The sequence below is a fragment of the Toxoplasma gondii genome, chromosome VIIa, assembly GCF_000006565.2.
Source record: "Toxoplasma gondii ME49 chromosome VIIa, whole genome shotgun sequence".
NCBI classification, from domain to species: Eukaryota; Apicomplexa; class Conoidasida; order Eucoccidiorida; family Sarcocystidae; genus Toxoplasma; species Toxoplasma gondii.
The window spans coordinates 1,014,474-1,030,718 of record NC_031474.1 but is presented as its reverse complement, the minus strand read 5'-3'; the positions used below and the strand labels follow the sequence as shown (position 1 = coordinate 1,030,718).

Genomic DNA, 16,245 nt, shown 5'->3' with positions numbered 1-16,245 from the left:
CAACCGTGCATCATCTACCGATGTCCAAGCTATTTCTCATCTATCCTGCTGTGACGCCAAGCTGTTGTTCGGATCTTGCAAGTTTTTTTCCATCGTAAACTTGTGCACCTACGACTGGAACCAATAATCTGGTGGTGAGTGAAGTCTCAGCAATGTACGAAGACATCTTTGCGAATGTGGCACAACGGTCGTACAGGAGCCAATGGCGCTCACCGCATCCAGCAAGCTTGAAGAATGGCTGCAGCCCTTTGAAACCATTTATGGCAGCATAGTGTATCCTCATATTCGCCAAACTGCGCATGAATGGTGTGACATCTGGAATTCTGGGAAGGCCTTGTGCCAAGCGTCTGCCGGAGACCAAATATTCCTCAAATCCCACACGCTCATCAAAGTGCCGTGTGACGTGGAACGGCGTCATGGGCAACAAACAACACAGAGTGGTTCCAGTTCACCATGCCTCAGGACACTTTGTGGGGGTTGTCTCATACCGACCTGAAAAGAAGCCGGTGGACCAGATTGCACCGCAGTCCGACGGTCAGTTAGAGGTAGTTGTCTCAGTTTTGAAGAATCTAACAATAACACAACATGGAATACCTTAGCATCTTTGTAAGATGGATCGTACGCCAGACTGCCTACACATTTTGACGCAAGGTACTTCAGAGTTTACCATGTTTACTGGGGCGTTTTTCACTCTCTGCCGAATCGTGTCGGGAGCCCTTCCCCACCGGAAAGACAGCACTGTGGCAAAGGCCTACTCACGCAGAATTGCACTGTTTTGCACACGGATCATATATCTCGGATAAAAAAACAGCAGCGCCTTCAACGTGGACCGTCCCCGACTTCATGCCTTTCGTAAAGATTTCTTGCGGTGTCAACAACCCTCACGCAGTATACAGACAGACATGTTCAGGCATGGATCCAAACTTTTCGCTTAGCGTCCCCCTGAAACCTATAACGGTACGAACTGGTGCTTTCTTCGGTTTTGTGTCCATGCAACCTATGGAGGGGGAGCGCCGAAAAACGTGTACTGTTGGCAAGCGGTTGCAACTCGTTTTGCATGCATGCAGGTGAAGTAGCCAGAAAGACCAGCAATGCTGACGAGACTGGATGCTTGTCGTTCTCAGTTTGCTTCACTGTACGCAATTATAGACGTGATAGATCCCCTCCACTTTGCCAAACACACGAAAAAGCGTTCAGATGCTGTAAAATTGAAGGCTACAGCACGTGTTACCGCCTTGTGTTCGTCCGATGTTAACCTCCCAGCGAGCCAGCTGACGACGGGAAGTACGCAGATTTCTTGATCGCAAACATTGTTCCCTGCCTCCCCTTTGTCTGCTGCCTTGGAACTGGCAAATAAGGTGCCGAGCAATTTATGTTTCGGCGCCGCCTGTGTATCCTGTCTCGTTTTTGTCTTCACTCCTGCGTGTTTCCCGACCTGCCTCGATTGTCTTTTGCAGTTGTTCTCGGGTGACATGTTGAACCGTCAACTTCCGGGCGTCTGTGCGCCCACTGTACTTTGAAGCCGGATCGAACTCTGCAAAAACGTGGCCATTGCCTCCCATCCTTAGCAAGATGAAGCGCCTTGGCCGCACACTCCCACGTGAAACCTAGGGTTGACGCACATTTCGTTGCCTGTCTATGGTGGAAACCGTATCCGAGTTGTAGTGTAGTGACGCCATGTACGAGAGAATGAACTCCAACAGGAGAAACGAACAATCCAAATCATGGTGGTAGAAGGGACCCGACAAGGCACCCCTACAGAGAGCCCGCGAATCGCCAAGATCTCTGCACTGTCTGGTAACCAGCGATGAAGTTCAAGGCCTCTCTGCGTCTGGACACTCTCCCGTATCTCCTGGGTAAGCGTTCTTTTTGTGAAAAAGAAGGAAACCGGCACATAGCTTCAGCTTTTTCGTTTTTTTCCAGCAACCTGCCGCTCGTTTGCGCCACGGCGTGCCTTTCATTCCAGCCATGTAGAGACCCTTCCCCGCCTGCGATCACTGCGACCTCAGTTTGCGATACGTTGCATTAAGCATCCCTACCCCCGTCTAGCAATCTTTCGCTTCCGCTTCATATCCACTCCTCATCTGTCGGGGTCGGAGCTGGGAGATTTGTGGAACGATTCATGCCAACAGCAGACACTGTCGGTTTTCGTTGACTTTCTCCCGTTTCTCCGACACCATCAGGAGCAACAGCAGCCCTGGCTCGGATGGCAAAGATAGGAGCTGCAAGCCGATCGACCTCGTCGATTTTAGGGGCTCCAATATGTTACCTGAAACTAACTCCGAGTCAAGTTTTCCTCAATGTGCGACACTGCGACGAAATTGAAGCCTACGTCGAGGCAGATGCCGTAAGAACATCTGCTCTGACAGGTGAATGATTGTTCACGAAGTTGGAAAGGGCTCTTGTTCGTGTTTGTTCGTTGTGTGTGGCTGACGCTCCACGACACTCTGATACGGTTGCGTTCGGACAGTGGCACGGCAAACGGAACGCTTTTCGGGTGGCAGAATTGTTTCCGTTTCTAGCTAGAGACTTCCTTTCTTTTTTCTGGTTTGCCTGGTGGCCACCAGGCGACCCCATAGGGTTGTATGTTTCTCAATGTGCGCTCCAAATCGGTTTCCCGTCTGTCGCTCCTCAGTTCTTTCGAGAACTTAACGACTTGTGAGGTTTCCTATGGGAAACAACATATCGAGACGCGCTGGATGAGTCTCCCAGAATCAGAAGCGTCTCTTCAGACTCGTCTCGTCTCGTGGTTTTGACTTCCATCGTCTGCTCCTTTTCTGCCCTGCTCTGCGCGTCATCAGAGGGCACTCTTCCACCCAGGGTGGGTAATTGAGAGCAAGCGACGGAACAACATCGGACTGGTCGTGGACATCCTTCACTTACACAATACTTTGAAATTGGCTTCGCACTGCAGCAGAATCACCATGAAACTGGCCAAGTAAGCGCGACGCGTAATGATCCGTGCTTTTTGAGTTGTAGGGACGCACACAGTCAGTGCTGGTCACTTATTTGGACTCACACATTTGAGTTCAAGTCTAATGCAGGTGGCGCACCATGCTGCCTTGGCCATAAATGGGTCGTATTTCGCATTTATTTTGCCGCTCTGGTGTACGTACAGTTTGCCACGGTCGCTGTGGAACTTGCGATCAACAACTGTCTTTCAGGGTTCTCACATGGAGCCAGGCCACCTTCGGAAACGAAAGTAAGGGCCTGTTCTTGCGTGTGTGCACTTGCTCTCCCGATGCGGTTTTTTGAGGCAGACGACAGGGTCAAGGTGTCCTCTCCTTCGATTTCACAGATGCACTTATGGAAAATCTCTGGATCACTCAGGTACGGCAGAGATTGCCTTATGCACGAAAAATACTTCGTGTAGGGTGGAGCTCGCGTATGCTTCCACTGTCAAAATAAACTCGAAGTGAACGTTCCCCAAAGAAGAAATCGATCTGGCGGTCTGACAGCGGCACAACCTGTTGCCATGTGTAGCGATTGCCACTGGTCGCCAGAGGGGCTGGAAACGATGTTTCACCGAGACGCCTTTAGATGTTCTCGGCCACTTTTTGTCTGTGGGAAAGACGCAGTCGAAATCGTTCGAAAACTGCTGCTTTCTTGCTCTCCTAGACCCGCTTTTGGGTTGGAACACATTTATGTTTGCTCCCGTCGGTGTGTGCTGGATATGCATCCACTTGTCATTCTTTTTAAATTCGTCCAGAAAGCGGTAATTTCTGAAGGCGGTTGAGTCGCTGTCCAGCGTCTGTGCTGTCGCTCAGGATTGCCCTGTCCAGACACTCCAAGGAGAGGACGTCGACACCGCCGGCACGCCAGACATTCCTGCCTGCGAGGTACGTTTAAGTTTCTCATGTCACACAACAGTTCGAAGACTACACACAAACCTTCAAGATCGAAACCATCAGTCCAAGCCGCAGGATGTACTCACCAGAACAAGCTCACACACAATCAGGTCTCAGAGACTGCTAGTCTGAGTACGATGAGAAAGTGTTACACAGTAGCTTAGCGTAGCCACTGAGATGTTAGCGTATCAGCGGTGCAACTGTCTCTGGACGCTGGAGTCCAGTCCACGGGAATCGCGAGGAATTTTTTGTGCGGGACACCAAACCTCGGCAATGTTCGCGCCAGTTATTCCTTAGGGTGTTTGGGACTTTCGATCAAGCACCGACAGGTCTGTGGTGATCTGCGTTGTCGGAGACCTTAATGCCGTTCTGTCACGCTCAAGAGAGACACCAACACGGCTTCCCCGTTTCACGAAAGATCTTGAACACGCACATTTGTGGGATTTGCTTGGCTATTCATGGATGCCCGTGTTCTCAAAAGTGAAGCTGAATCCCTAGAAAAATGTTGACAACACTCGAATTTGTGGAGACGAATGCGCGTGGAGGGCCTAAGAGCAAAGAATGCTTTGATAGGTACTGGAGGTTCTATGTGTGTTCATTTAAGAGGTGCGATCACTAAATCTCGCTGTTTTGCTCTTTTCCCACGCCGTTGCTCGTTCAACACTGTCTGAAGAACAATTTGCCCATTCACGACACATTCCGTTTTTGGTGGAAGAAATTGCCTGTATGAGGATTGTATTTTGTCTCTTTGAAGGCAGCACTCATTTGTCTCCGATGTCGGTCTCTTTGCAGTGGAACGTGGAAGCCCCCAGGCTGCGTCTGGTCCTCAGCGTTCTAGATCGGATGTCACGACTAAGTAAGCCCGGCAGGTAGTGGGGAGAAATGCTTTCCAGCTTTGAATGTTTTTTTTTGCGTCTTGCGTTTTTCCTGCTTCTCCTCGAAGGCACACAGCGCTGCATTCTTTCCTTTTGCTTTCTCTGCCGACAGTGTGTGGCGTACGTGGCGGCTTCTGTTCGTGCGCCTGTTTGTGCGACGAAGGCGTCAACCTGATTTTACCTGTTCAGAAAAGCTGGGATTCAACACTGTTCCAGCAGTCATTGTGTGAGCTCTACAGAATGGGAAACTATAATTTGAAGGACTGGAAACCCCCGCAGGCTGAAGAAGACAACTCTTCTCCTTCTGAGGTGACTTCTAAGGTACCATCCAAGTGTGCGATGCCTTGTCGTCTTCTCCAGAGGCAGACTCCGTCACCGTCGACATCACGCCAGCTCCGGCTGACGATGGATTATGCAACCTAACGTTCGCTGGGGGTGAGCGAAGGAAACAAACAGACTAGAGGGTATCTCAGAGCCAGTGGTTGAGCTTTCCAGTCGCTATCTCGAGTCAGTGTATCGCAGTTTCCTGCTGTAGGAAACGAGGCACCTAGACGTACCTCAGGTGATCCGGAGCTGCACCGATGAATGGGAGTAGCTCTGCAGCTGTTTCAGTCGAGAGCAGAACTCTCCGCGTGGCTGCCGAACAACCAATGGCGAGAGCGTTTTCACGTATCTGTGCCCGGTGTCTGTGCAGCTTCGGACCTTGTGAGGGTTAAAACAGCCTTCCCAAAGTGCTCGCTGCTCGTAGCGGACACGAATGCAAGTAAGTGCCAAAACATCGTCAACAGTTCTGACAAGATACGCGTACGACTCTGTTTGCTATGCAGTCGCGCTCTTAGCCTGACATCAGTCAATCCGGAACACGGCTTCTCTCGAAAACACCAGATAAGGAGAAATCCATCTATTGGTGAGGCGTGAAGGAGAAAGAGCATGCATTGGCCCCCGTCAGTCTGTCACCTTTTTTCCCAGCAGCCCTCTGGTCGTGCCCTACTATCAGGGCAGCAAACCCTCAGAACGAGAAAACAGGTGTCTAGGACAAGAGCGATTTGGGAAAGGAACGGCAGTCAATAAACGGCGTAGCTTCTCCTCACAGTCCGGACGACTCGGCTCTTGCGAGGCTCGATTTCCCTTTCCTGAGACATGAAACGTTTCTCCTGCATGCGTCGCTCACAAAGGCTCTCAGCTGCGAGTAGTAGATAGAGCCAGGTGTTCACTGTGTATTGCTCCGTTTTTAGAACAACCTACAAAGCCACATGTGGCGCGGTGCTTCAAGACACGCCGCCTCGCTGCAGCACTCAGGGTAAGGCCCAAGAAGTATCAAACAATCGTTTCTCACAGTTGCTAATAAAAACGAATAAACACAACAGACACCCGCAACTCAGGCTGCATGGCACCTGAACGCGAATATACTCGACATACGCGTCGCGGAATGCACGCGTCCGCTGGAGCTGTGAACGTGAGGGTCCTCTCCACACCGTCACCGCTGTGATTCCTCTTTCCCCAATAAGATTCAGGGTTTTTGCCAGCAACCCCACGGGTCTGGCAGTCACGCAGTACATGTATTTCCTACTTTTTGCTGTATTTGCGATTCGAATGGCAATTCACCATGGGGTGCCGGAGCGAAGGATGGTATACAACAAGGTGGTCGGTGTCGTTCTTTGCGTCAGTGGTTTAGGGCAAAACCCTTTGAAAATAGGACCGCAGAAGCTAGAGACGAAATTTGTGGGACCAGTGTGAATGTCGCGACAGTAGGTTTGCTGTTCTATTGTAGGTGGCTCTTGATATGACGCATGGACGGAGCAATGAAGGCCTCGTAGCCTGCGGTGAGTCCAGTTCATTTAGTCAACGCGGAGCTTTTTCCTTTGTTTTGTGTCCATGCCGAAGCTAAGACACAGATTCTAGCGTTATATTCTTAACGGCTAAACACACACGTGAGGCAGCCAACACAAAGAAACCAGATTCTGGCAGATTCCCCTTGCCGGAGGAGGTGAAGATATCCGACTTTGGGAGAGGGCTGGAGCTGGGACTTTTTGTGTTGGTCACAACGAAGGATTGCAGGACGACTTCATGCGAATTTTAAGTTGGTACAGTGAGGAGCAACCGCGACTAGGCGCAGGCATACTGAGAGAATGGACCCTCGAAGGTATTTGATGATTCTTAGCCACGTTCTTTCATTGTTACCTTGCACTACTGTGCTTTTGTTGCAGTCATCCCAGAAGACGAGGAGTCATTTCCTTGGGCCTGCGTTGTTTTCCATTCCTCCAAGGTACAGCTGATCTTTCCAATTGAACAGAGGGCGACTCCTTTTACGGTGTTGAGCCTATTTCTTCTCAAGAAAAAACCTGTGGTTATGCGTCATCTGCACCGTTGAGCTTACATGTTATTCCGCGGATTCTGTGCGCAACGAGGAGAAGCGCATGCCTTCCGCTCAAAAATGAAATTGAATAGCGTTTTTTCTGGCTATACTTTGAACGAAACCTCTCAACGATGATGCAGGGCGGATTATGTCTCACAGCGGCGAAACACCACATATAATGGTTTTAGATGTTTCCGTTCAACTAAAGGAATTAAAAGAAAGCGTGACAAGGACATAACTGTTTCGACAAAAGCGTAGTGTGGCGCCGTACAGGAAATTGTTGTCTGGACTTTAGTCAGAACATGGATAGGGAGAATCAGCAGCGGCGGCAGACCGCGTAAAATTTTTCTTGGTGACGAATCGTTGCTTGCACCGATGAGCGAACGGCACCTGGTGGTCTATCTAGGGAAGCGAATAATCGGATAATAAAAATGTTGGACGAAAGTTTGCAGCCTGTCTGTAGTGTGGGAACTCTTTCTGTGCAGCTCGAGAGCTTGAAGTTGTTCTGTATTCTGCCTACACTGCGTCGACCCGGAGATGACCTTATTTGAGACTTCGTTCCCTCAAAGGTCTTCAACACATCCCATTGTGGTACCGGGTTCTGCAAGGGTACAGTCCACTTCCAGAGTCACCGCGGACGAAGTTGACAAGCTGAACGTGGGTTGCAGGCAACCAAGTATATCCTCAGAGGGATCGAATGCAACCAGAGACCAAGGCAAACTCACACATTATGTTAATAGATTATCTTTTCAGTTGAGTTAACGCTAGCAGATAGCACTAACGTAGGATTAGTGGTTTTTGAAGATTTCCCGGACTGCAGCCATGTTTTTCTGATTCAGTTTGAGTGTCTCCCTTCGTGATTCATACGCTCCATGATGGTAGTAGGGGGTTGTCGAGTATCCCCGGTACTCGGTCTGCATTATGCACGGGCAGAAACCATGGTTTTTTCATTAATGTAGTCGGGTTGTTGCTTTGCCGTTCCAGTCAGGACGCGTCTCGAACAACCTTTTCTTCAGGACATGGTTTTCTGTGTAATTCACGTTTGGCTAGTCGTTAATAATGTTGTATTCGTCCATTTCAAAGTTTGACAGTCGTGGCTTTTCAATATACTTTGGTCCAGAAGCGGGCTCTTCAGTTGATGACTGCGCAACAACAAAACTACATTTCGTTGTGTGACCTCAGCTACGCCACTTCTTGTTCCCTGACCGCCGACAGCGTTTTCTCTGTTTTATTGCCGTTTTTTCTTTCTTTGCGTTGTACAAGTTACCTCACAGCGACACGCCAGCGGCCATCTAAAACACCCGAGCAGGCTCGACTCAACCGATAGATTGCTTTCTACCCTATTCTGTCATACAGTAGGGCTATCGAATGCTGTGTTTGCACTTCACCGTAAGCAGCGGTCGGCATAGCTATTATAGTACTCCTATTACACCACTGTACTGTTTAATAAATCGGCGCAACACTGGCAACACTGTTCGTGGAAACGCGGCATATATTGAACGTGGCAGTAACACGGCTGGTGCCAACACCTCACGGCCTTGCCTTGGCATCTTGCATTTATTTACGCGGAAGCCGGACGAGAGTAGTAGGTCCCATATTTGTGGATAGGCCACCGAAAACAACCGGAGTTTCTCAGGATATTGTCCATTTGTACATGGTAGCTTCCGTGGTCACGAGTTATTGCTGCTGCTAAGCAGACACGAGTGCCTTGGCTTCTGTCAGACATATTCTCGGGCAGCAGCCACCACAACACATACGACAGTACCATACGACAGTACCTGACGACTCATGTAACCCGGTCCAACAAAAGCTTTGTGCCTGCACTACGTTCAAACGAGCACACAATCCTGCCTTCCTACAGACAAGTAGCCCAAATTTCTCAGGCTTTCCACAAGCATATGTTTGCAGCCCCAACTAGGAACTAGGCACGGCTGAGGGGCATCGTAAATTCCGACCTATACGAGTAGCCACTGAAAAGTACCCACCCTGTTGTTCAAAATGTAGGGTTGCCTTTTGGCCAGCACCTTTTGCCAACGTCGCTTATCGTGCCCCATTTCCTTGCTAGCCATTATCGCATACTGAAATTCATTCACCACCTTGAAGAAAGTCTGACTGCAGTTTACGTACTTGTGTATCTCAACAGGAATCGGACACCTATCTCCGTGTACGGTGGGAGACAATGGCCAGTACAGCTTTTTGCAGCCGCAGCACACACGCGGCAACATGTAGCCACGCTGCGCGCCTTTTTCGCGGGACCATCCCCACCTGATCGACGGAACCGAAGGAAAAGCGTTGGGAAAACAAAGTGCCCCCCACACACAGCAGTCGCCGCCCCTCCCGCTGCCACGGTGACTGGGGACGCCTCGAAGCTGAACTTACCCCGCCGATTGTGGGATGCACCCCTCTCATTGCTTTTCATCTTCCGTTTTTTTCCCGCGCATTTGTTCGCGGAGGGAGCCGCTGTGAATGATGCACGATTCACGGTTGGCTTTCAGAAGCGGCAAGAGAAAATGCAATCAACAATGTAACAAGAGTAGTTGCATCGGATTAGTGTTGCAGGTGCGCTTCGCCCCGCAGTGCGCTCTCGGTTTATCGTTGTGGACAGCGAGACAGGTTTTTTTTTGTAAACCACTTTTTAAAGTTATTCGAGTGGATATTTGCCGCGAACGCCAAATATGATCGCACGCCATGTATCACCAAGAGGTGTCGAGGGGCCGCAGTCAGCCCCATCGACCAGACAACGTGAGGGAACTGCTTGAACGTTTTTGACTCGAACAAAAGTAAGTTTTCCTCGCAAGAAAATGCAGCCCGAATAGCGTGAGTATCGTTCCTCTGTATGAACGTTTCTTGACCCAGAGAAGACAGCTTTTACTGTGTTGCGCTTCCGTGCCAAGTGCGGACAACGTGTTCCCTCCTAAAGGTCTCACCGCCGCCGAGTCCGTTTCACGCTTTTCCCTGTTTAATCTTTCTCTTCAACTCGTTGCATACTATAGAGGATTGAGGGCACGAAGCGGATGATAACGATGGAGCAGCCGCGCTTTGTGCTGCGTGTCTGACGTCCTGTTGACATCACCCATCAATGCTGCCTTCCTTCTGAGACGCAGTGCCTTTTTCCACAATGCAACTCGTGTCGGAAATGTTGCAATGGCTTCTCCATATTGACGTGCTGATATGTGTTCTAAGGCTGCCGAACTGCAGAACCTTGACCAGAAGGATGGACAACAGAAATCCAACCCCGACCTCCATTGTGGGGAGACTATAAACAAACCGAGCTTTTTAACCCTGATGGTCTGGTGTGCGGCACTGGTGTTTTGGTGCATTTTTGGGTTTTTCTCTGATGACAACTTTACTTCTCCTTCCACTGATTGAGGCGTTCCGTAGGATCGCTCCTTGAGGAGATCCTTGTTTATCCTCTAAGAAGTGCTGAACGAAAAACCTGTGCCCCCATTGCGAGCCGATATGCGGCATCTTCCGTGTCGTTTCCTTTATTGTATATGAAGTGCAAGACATCGTCACTGGAATTTCGTGCTTGCTGACATGTACATGTCCGCCGTGTGTGGCAAATGCGTGTATTTCCTCCTCGACGCGATGATGATACATCACTTCATCTGTCAATCCTCTGACGCCCACAATCTGGGTCTAGGATGGAGACATCTTGTTCTGGTTTTCTGAAAATGAACACGCGTCTTCTAGAATGATGATCGAAGTCTCCCAGCAGTGCTCTGCACCGACGTTGCTGTGTGTGGTCAAACATCATTCTATACTGCTCTGGTCCGTGGGTGACGGGTGGCCTTTATTTTTTGTGGCTTTTCCCGTCAATCAACGGTTCCCACATGTTTGTTTTCTTCGTGTCGTCAACAGTTGATACAAGGATGCCGTTCTGTTTTTTGTCGCCAGATGCTTTCCAGTCGAATAGGGCTTCTCCACGAGCGGTGTGTGTTGTGTGTCTGTTTCATACAGATGACGTCTCCGCAAACCAAGCAGCGAAATGGCGCGCTTCCGGGAGCAGCAAGCAAGTTGCATCATAGCGTTCCGACGAGGGCTTTTGAGACTTCGCTGTGGGCGTCCGCGCGCAGTGCGTCGACCACGCAGTCTCCAATATGCTCTTCACAAGCTATGGGGAAAGTCTCCGTGCCATGGGGTCGAGAGGATCGATGAGAAATTCGTGGACGCCTCTCAGCTACAGTCGCCTGATGTGTTGTGCACGTCTCCTCTGTGACAGGCTTCTTGCCTGGAGAAGAGGCAGCGCGACGGCTGGAGGTTGATTGCAGTTGCCGCTTACATGCGGGCTCTTCCAAGGCTTGAGTTCATGCGACTGGTGGAACTGTCTTCCCGAGGACGTTCCGCTAACAGAATGGAGCTTATGTCTTCGCTGTTCCCACCCCGAAGCGTGCTAGTGGAGCGATATGAGCTGTTGACTGGAGAAGCATTTTAGAGTCTTTCATGCGTGTTTGGGTGAGTGTCAGAGCTCGGAAATCTCTGCGTCCCGACGGTGTTCCCGGTGTCTCGCTCGCAATGCGGTGCCGCGATCACAGACAGGCAGAGGGGAGGGTCTGAGATGCCGCTTTCTGACCGAGAGGTCACATGCCACGAGGTGTGGGTCGCCAACCAGAAAAATGAGCAGATGTGGGAACAAGTGCACCCCGCAGCTTTGCGGATGAGTGCCGTGTTTCCGCGTCTGATTGAAAGAGGCTGACTGGCACGGGCGCCAGGATTGGCAGGAGCTTTTCTGCTCTGGGATCCTGTCGTTTAAGGCTTGAGTTCAATTTTCGAGACGTCTGCTTTTGCACCCTCAGTGCAATCGCACACGAACTTGATTCAGACTACTCCTGCCACTCACCCCCACCACGGCGTTTTCCTTCATAGTCTCTGGTATTGTGGCGACATTTCCGTGACATGGTGTCTGCGAACCAAATACTGCCTCAATCGAATCTTTTGTAACTTTTGGAGCCTGGCACCAGTCTTCATAATGTGGTGCCGCTCTCACGGCCAATGACCAACTGGAATGGAAGGCTTGCTCAACTGCAAGGTACTTCGAAATGCAGTGCCATAATCAGCACAAACATCGGTGGTTGTAGCTGTACACGAGCAGCAGTAGACACGTCTCACTGGATAGGGGTGTAAAATCCCCAAAATGAAATGATTTTGTTTCTCCAATATTTGCAGAAAGAAATCAGCAGGAAAACGTATTCGGTGTCAGCCTGGACGTGATAGTGGTTTTCGCAGAGGTTGAATGATTACCAGTACCTTATCGGGATTTGATTTTTTTAGGGACTCTGTAGAGGTTGCAAAATGACTGCTGAGCCACAGAAGCGGCAGTCGAAAACTCAGCAGAAGCGAACGTATTTTTTGACCGCATCAGAGGAGCATTCGAGCTGTGCATGACTTGCTACACCTTTGCTCTCGTGGGAGAGCACTTCCCGAATGCCAGTGCACAACACGCGGCGGAATGGTATGTAGCAGCTCTGTTGTTTTGTCGCCATCTTTAACTTTTACTGTGTCAAGCGTGAGTAGGCTCGCTCATCGAAACATGCTTGCAACTGAGGTGACAAGCCAAATGCCTCTTTAACAGTGTGACTGTCGGGTAGAGGAGCTAGCGACCGCGCAATAGCCCGTTTGTTGTACCTCGTCGCCGTGCAGGCCCTTCGTCACTTGAGGTCATTCTGATAGGCGTCGCAAGCGCATTCTTCTACCGTGGCTTCAACTGCCTTGCCATCACCTGACATATACTCGACGGCTCACCAGTCGGCTTTCTGAGGCTTCGTGCTTTTCTGTGATAGCTCAGGTCGTCACTGGAGGGACAGCTTGCCATTGATTTCTGACCACATAGCAAAAGGTCCCTTCTACGCGTAGACCCTCAAAAGCCTTCATCAACTGCTACGCCGTTGAACGAAAAATGCCTCATCCCACACAGACGTCTTCCCCGAAGGCGGCGGGTCAACAGTCTATGGGATTGAAGAGATCCTCTTCAGCGGGTCATGAGCAGAAATCCCAGAAGAAAACGAAGAAGGCTGCCACGCTACCACAGGCACCAGGCTGGATAAAGAATGGCTGCGTAGATGAGCGTCGGGTGCGTTTGCTGACAGAGGGAATCCAAAAACCTAAGGCTGACGGAAAGGTGGTAATATGCTATCTCCAACGAGATATGCGTGTTCAAGATAACTGGGCTCTTCTCTTGGCGCAGGTGAGAAAGACTGACCTCCACGTGTTGGCTTTTCAGTCGCACTTCTAATTGATCGTTAAAACACAACTGAATTAGAAGAAAAATACTTTGGTTCTCCATATTTGTTCCGTGTGAACAAAACGATGGTGCACCAGTGAGGGTGTACCATCAGTCTATACGTGCTGGCCGACACGTCTCCGAAACCCAGATGGTGCACTCAGATAATGCGTGAACATTAACGTTTAGCCTGGAAACAGATGTCACAGTTCCCCTGTGTTCTTGCCAGACCTCGAAGGTGGTGTACTGTTCCTACTGTTTTTTCACTCACCTTGTTTTGCGTTTTTCGTTTTCTTGCGATGTCCAGGAAGCAGCTCGATCACTGAATAAACCCCTCGTAGTGATCCACCTTCTCGTGCCAGGCCTCGCATTCCAACCTACGCGACGTCATCTTTCCTTTTTCATGGGAGGAGCGCGGGAGGTTGAGACAGAGCTGAAATCGTTGAATATCGGATTTGAATTGCCCATAGTTTCCAAGAAAGACCCCAAAGGCAGACTCGATGAAGCGAATAAGAAAATCGAGGAGGTATTTGACGCACTGCAGCCAGCCTTGGCTGTTTGTGACTTCAACCCCCTCAGGTACAGACTGCTGAATGTATATATATATATATATATATATATATATACGTGTATTGACACAGACGCAAGTTTATGTAAGAAAGAAAGGAGAGAGAATGGACATTTACGATGACAACTGGGTAGTCAAAAAAAACGAGGAGGCCGTGCCTTGCTCGGGGGGTTCGTCGTGTCGTCCGTCAACTGCTTTTTTACAAGCTGCAGAGGATGTGCATGATCGGTTGTCATGCTCAGGCTGCCGACACAAGTTGTTGAAGCTCTAACGCGAGTATATGCGGAATGTCTGTCGCCACTGTACCAGGTGGACACGCACGGAGTGGTCCCTTGCTGGGTTGCTTCTGACAAGTTAGAGGTAGGTCTGCTCTTGATTTCCCAGGTCCACAGTGGAGCATTTTACGGATGGCTGCAGAAGTGTAAGGGAATGTGTTTCCTTCGTGCTTCTTTTTATTGTGTGCCGAGGGCGACATTGGAACCTTCTACGGTGTGTACGGGTTCCTGTAACAGACAGCGGCGCGCACACTGCGACCGAAACTCATGGAGCTGGTGAAGGAATTTGCAACACCTTTCCCCAAAGTTCAACGGATGACAGTTCCGTGGACACACACAAAATTGTTTCCCTTGGATGAAGACAGGATCCTCTCAGAACTGAAGCCAGATCCTCCAGAGCCTCTTGACTCCTGGAAACCCGGAACAAAGGCTGCCCTCGAGTTGCTTCACTCTTTCGCGACTCCAAAGAATCTTGCGGAATACGGCAAATCACGGAACGATCCTTTGGCTGGAGTGCAGAGCGACTTATCACCGTATATTCACTTTGGTCACATTTCTGTCCAACGATGTCTGTTAGAAGTTTCGAAGCTGAAGAGTACGGCAGCTGATAAAACGCTAAAAGAAGGCGTCATGTCTTTCATTGATGAAGTTGTTGTGAGAAGCCAGCTGTCCGACAACTTCGTCTTCTTCAATCCGCACTACGACGACATCAAAGGTGCACCGCTCTGGGCGCAACAGACATTGAACATTCACGCTAAAGACAAGCGTGAGCCTCACTACGGGTTCGCGGCGCTGGAAGCAGGGAAGACATACGACGAACTGTGGAATGCTGCGCAACTACAACTAGTACGGGACGGGAAAATGCATGGGTACCTGAGAATGTACTGGGCCAAAAAGATCCTGGAATGGACAAAGTCACCGCAAGAAGCGTTGAAGATTGCCATCGCTTTGAATGACAAGTACCACTTGGATGGCACTGACCCCAACGGCGTGACGGGCTGCATGTGGAGTATTTGCGGTGTCCACGATCAGGGTTTCAAGGAGCGGCCTGTGTTCGGCAAAATCAGATACATGAATTATCCGGGCTGCGAGCGCAAATTCGATGTCAAAGCGTTTGTTCGCAAGTTCCCCGGCGCAGCAGAAAACGCAGTTAATGTAGCGAAGCAGGGAATGCTACCTTTCACCGGTAGAGCCAAAATAGAACTCAAAGGAGTGGCGGAAGGCGGCGATTCTGACCGAGTAGCGTCGATCCTGACGAAGAAGATAGAGCAGCAAAAGCCGCAAAATACAATTTCAGGTCCAGCAACAACAAAGGAGACGGCTCAGACGAAAGGCAGCGCAAAGAAACGCCAGAGGAAACAAAGCGACGACGATCTGGCCCCTCCAAGAAACGAAGGCGTTGACGTGGAAGAAGCGGATGTCAACGCCGAGGAAGGTAAAAGCCTCTGAATTGGCACGCCCCAGGACTTCCGACTTCTTTAAACTGCTTTGCAATCTTGATAGTCTTTGTGTGGTGATCACCCACGGACACACCTTTGTTTAGCAACGCGCAAATAAAAGGTTCTTCCCCAGCTGGACCGCGTGAACGTCAATTCAGCCATTCAGTGTGCGGCAACACGATGCACTGTACAGTCCGTTTCCGCTGGCACCGAAGCAGCAAATTCTACTGTGTGTCTTTTCGTTTCAGATGTCCATCTCAGCGAATAAGCCAAACACGTGACCGTCAAAGCCACTTGGGGCTGAGCATTCGACGCTACACCGGTAGCTTCGTGGCAGTAAGCCGGCGGATACGAAATTGCGTGCGAGATGAGAAACAGGTCGATCCTGAAAGCGCTTGGGAACCACATCCAAGCTTCTCCAAGGGATGCCTTAATGTGTGTGTATGTAGGTGGTGGAAGTGGCTCCAGGTGACTACCAACAAAACGAGGAAGAAGTGATATGCTTTTTGTTGAGTGGCGCCGTGTCTCCGAGCCCCGCAGGTGCTTTTTTACCGTGAGTGAATTTTTTTTTCCCATCCGTGATAGAGGCATGTGAGCCTATCGAGTGCATGCAGGCAACAGCGTGCCCGTGTTAATGGAAATGCGCATGTGTTGAAACGGTTAC

At 50.1% G+C, this 16,245-nt stretch overlaps 2 protein-coding genes across 2 annotated transcripts; both read left to right on the top strand.

The window, feature by feature from the left end:
• Nucleotides 1-1,138: 1,138 nt before the first annotated feature.
• Nucleotides 1,139-8,243, top strand: TGME49_206390 (hypothetical protein). The gene is made up of 12 exons (XM_002367779.2): nt 1,139-1,856; nt 2,184-2,347; nt 2,802-2,938; nt 3,261-3,330; nt 3,768-3,839; nt 4,641-4,704; nt 5,084-5,158; nt 5,418-5,486; nt 5,959-6,023; nt 6,495-6,546; nt 6,931-6,989; nt 7,565-8,243. Exons 1-12 carry the CDS (start codon nt 1,808-1,810, stop codon nt 7,628-7,630), a joined length of 942 nt encoding a protein of 313 aa, XP_002367820.1. The 5' UTR covers nt 1,139-1,807; the 3' UTR covers nt 7,631-8,243.
• A 4,861-nt stretch (nt 8,244-13,104) lies between these two features.
• Nucleotides 13,105-16,193, top strand: TGME49_206400 (FAD binding domain of DNA photolyase domain-containing protein). The gene is made up of 5 exons (XM_002367780.2): nt 13,105-13,263; nt 13,607-13,878; nt 14,110-14,227; nt 14,380-15,577; nt 15,830-16,193. The coding sequence occupies exons 1-5, from the start codon at nt 13,225-13,227 to the stop codon at nt 15,847-15,849; spliced, it is 1,647 nt and encodes a 548-aa protein (XP_002367821.2). The 5' UTR covers nt 13,105-13,224; the 3' UTR covers nt 15,850-16,193.
• The last annotated feature ends 52 nt before the right edge of the window (nt 16,194-16,245 follow it).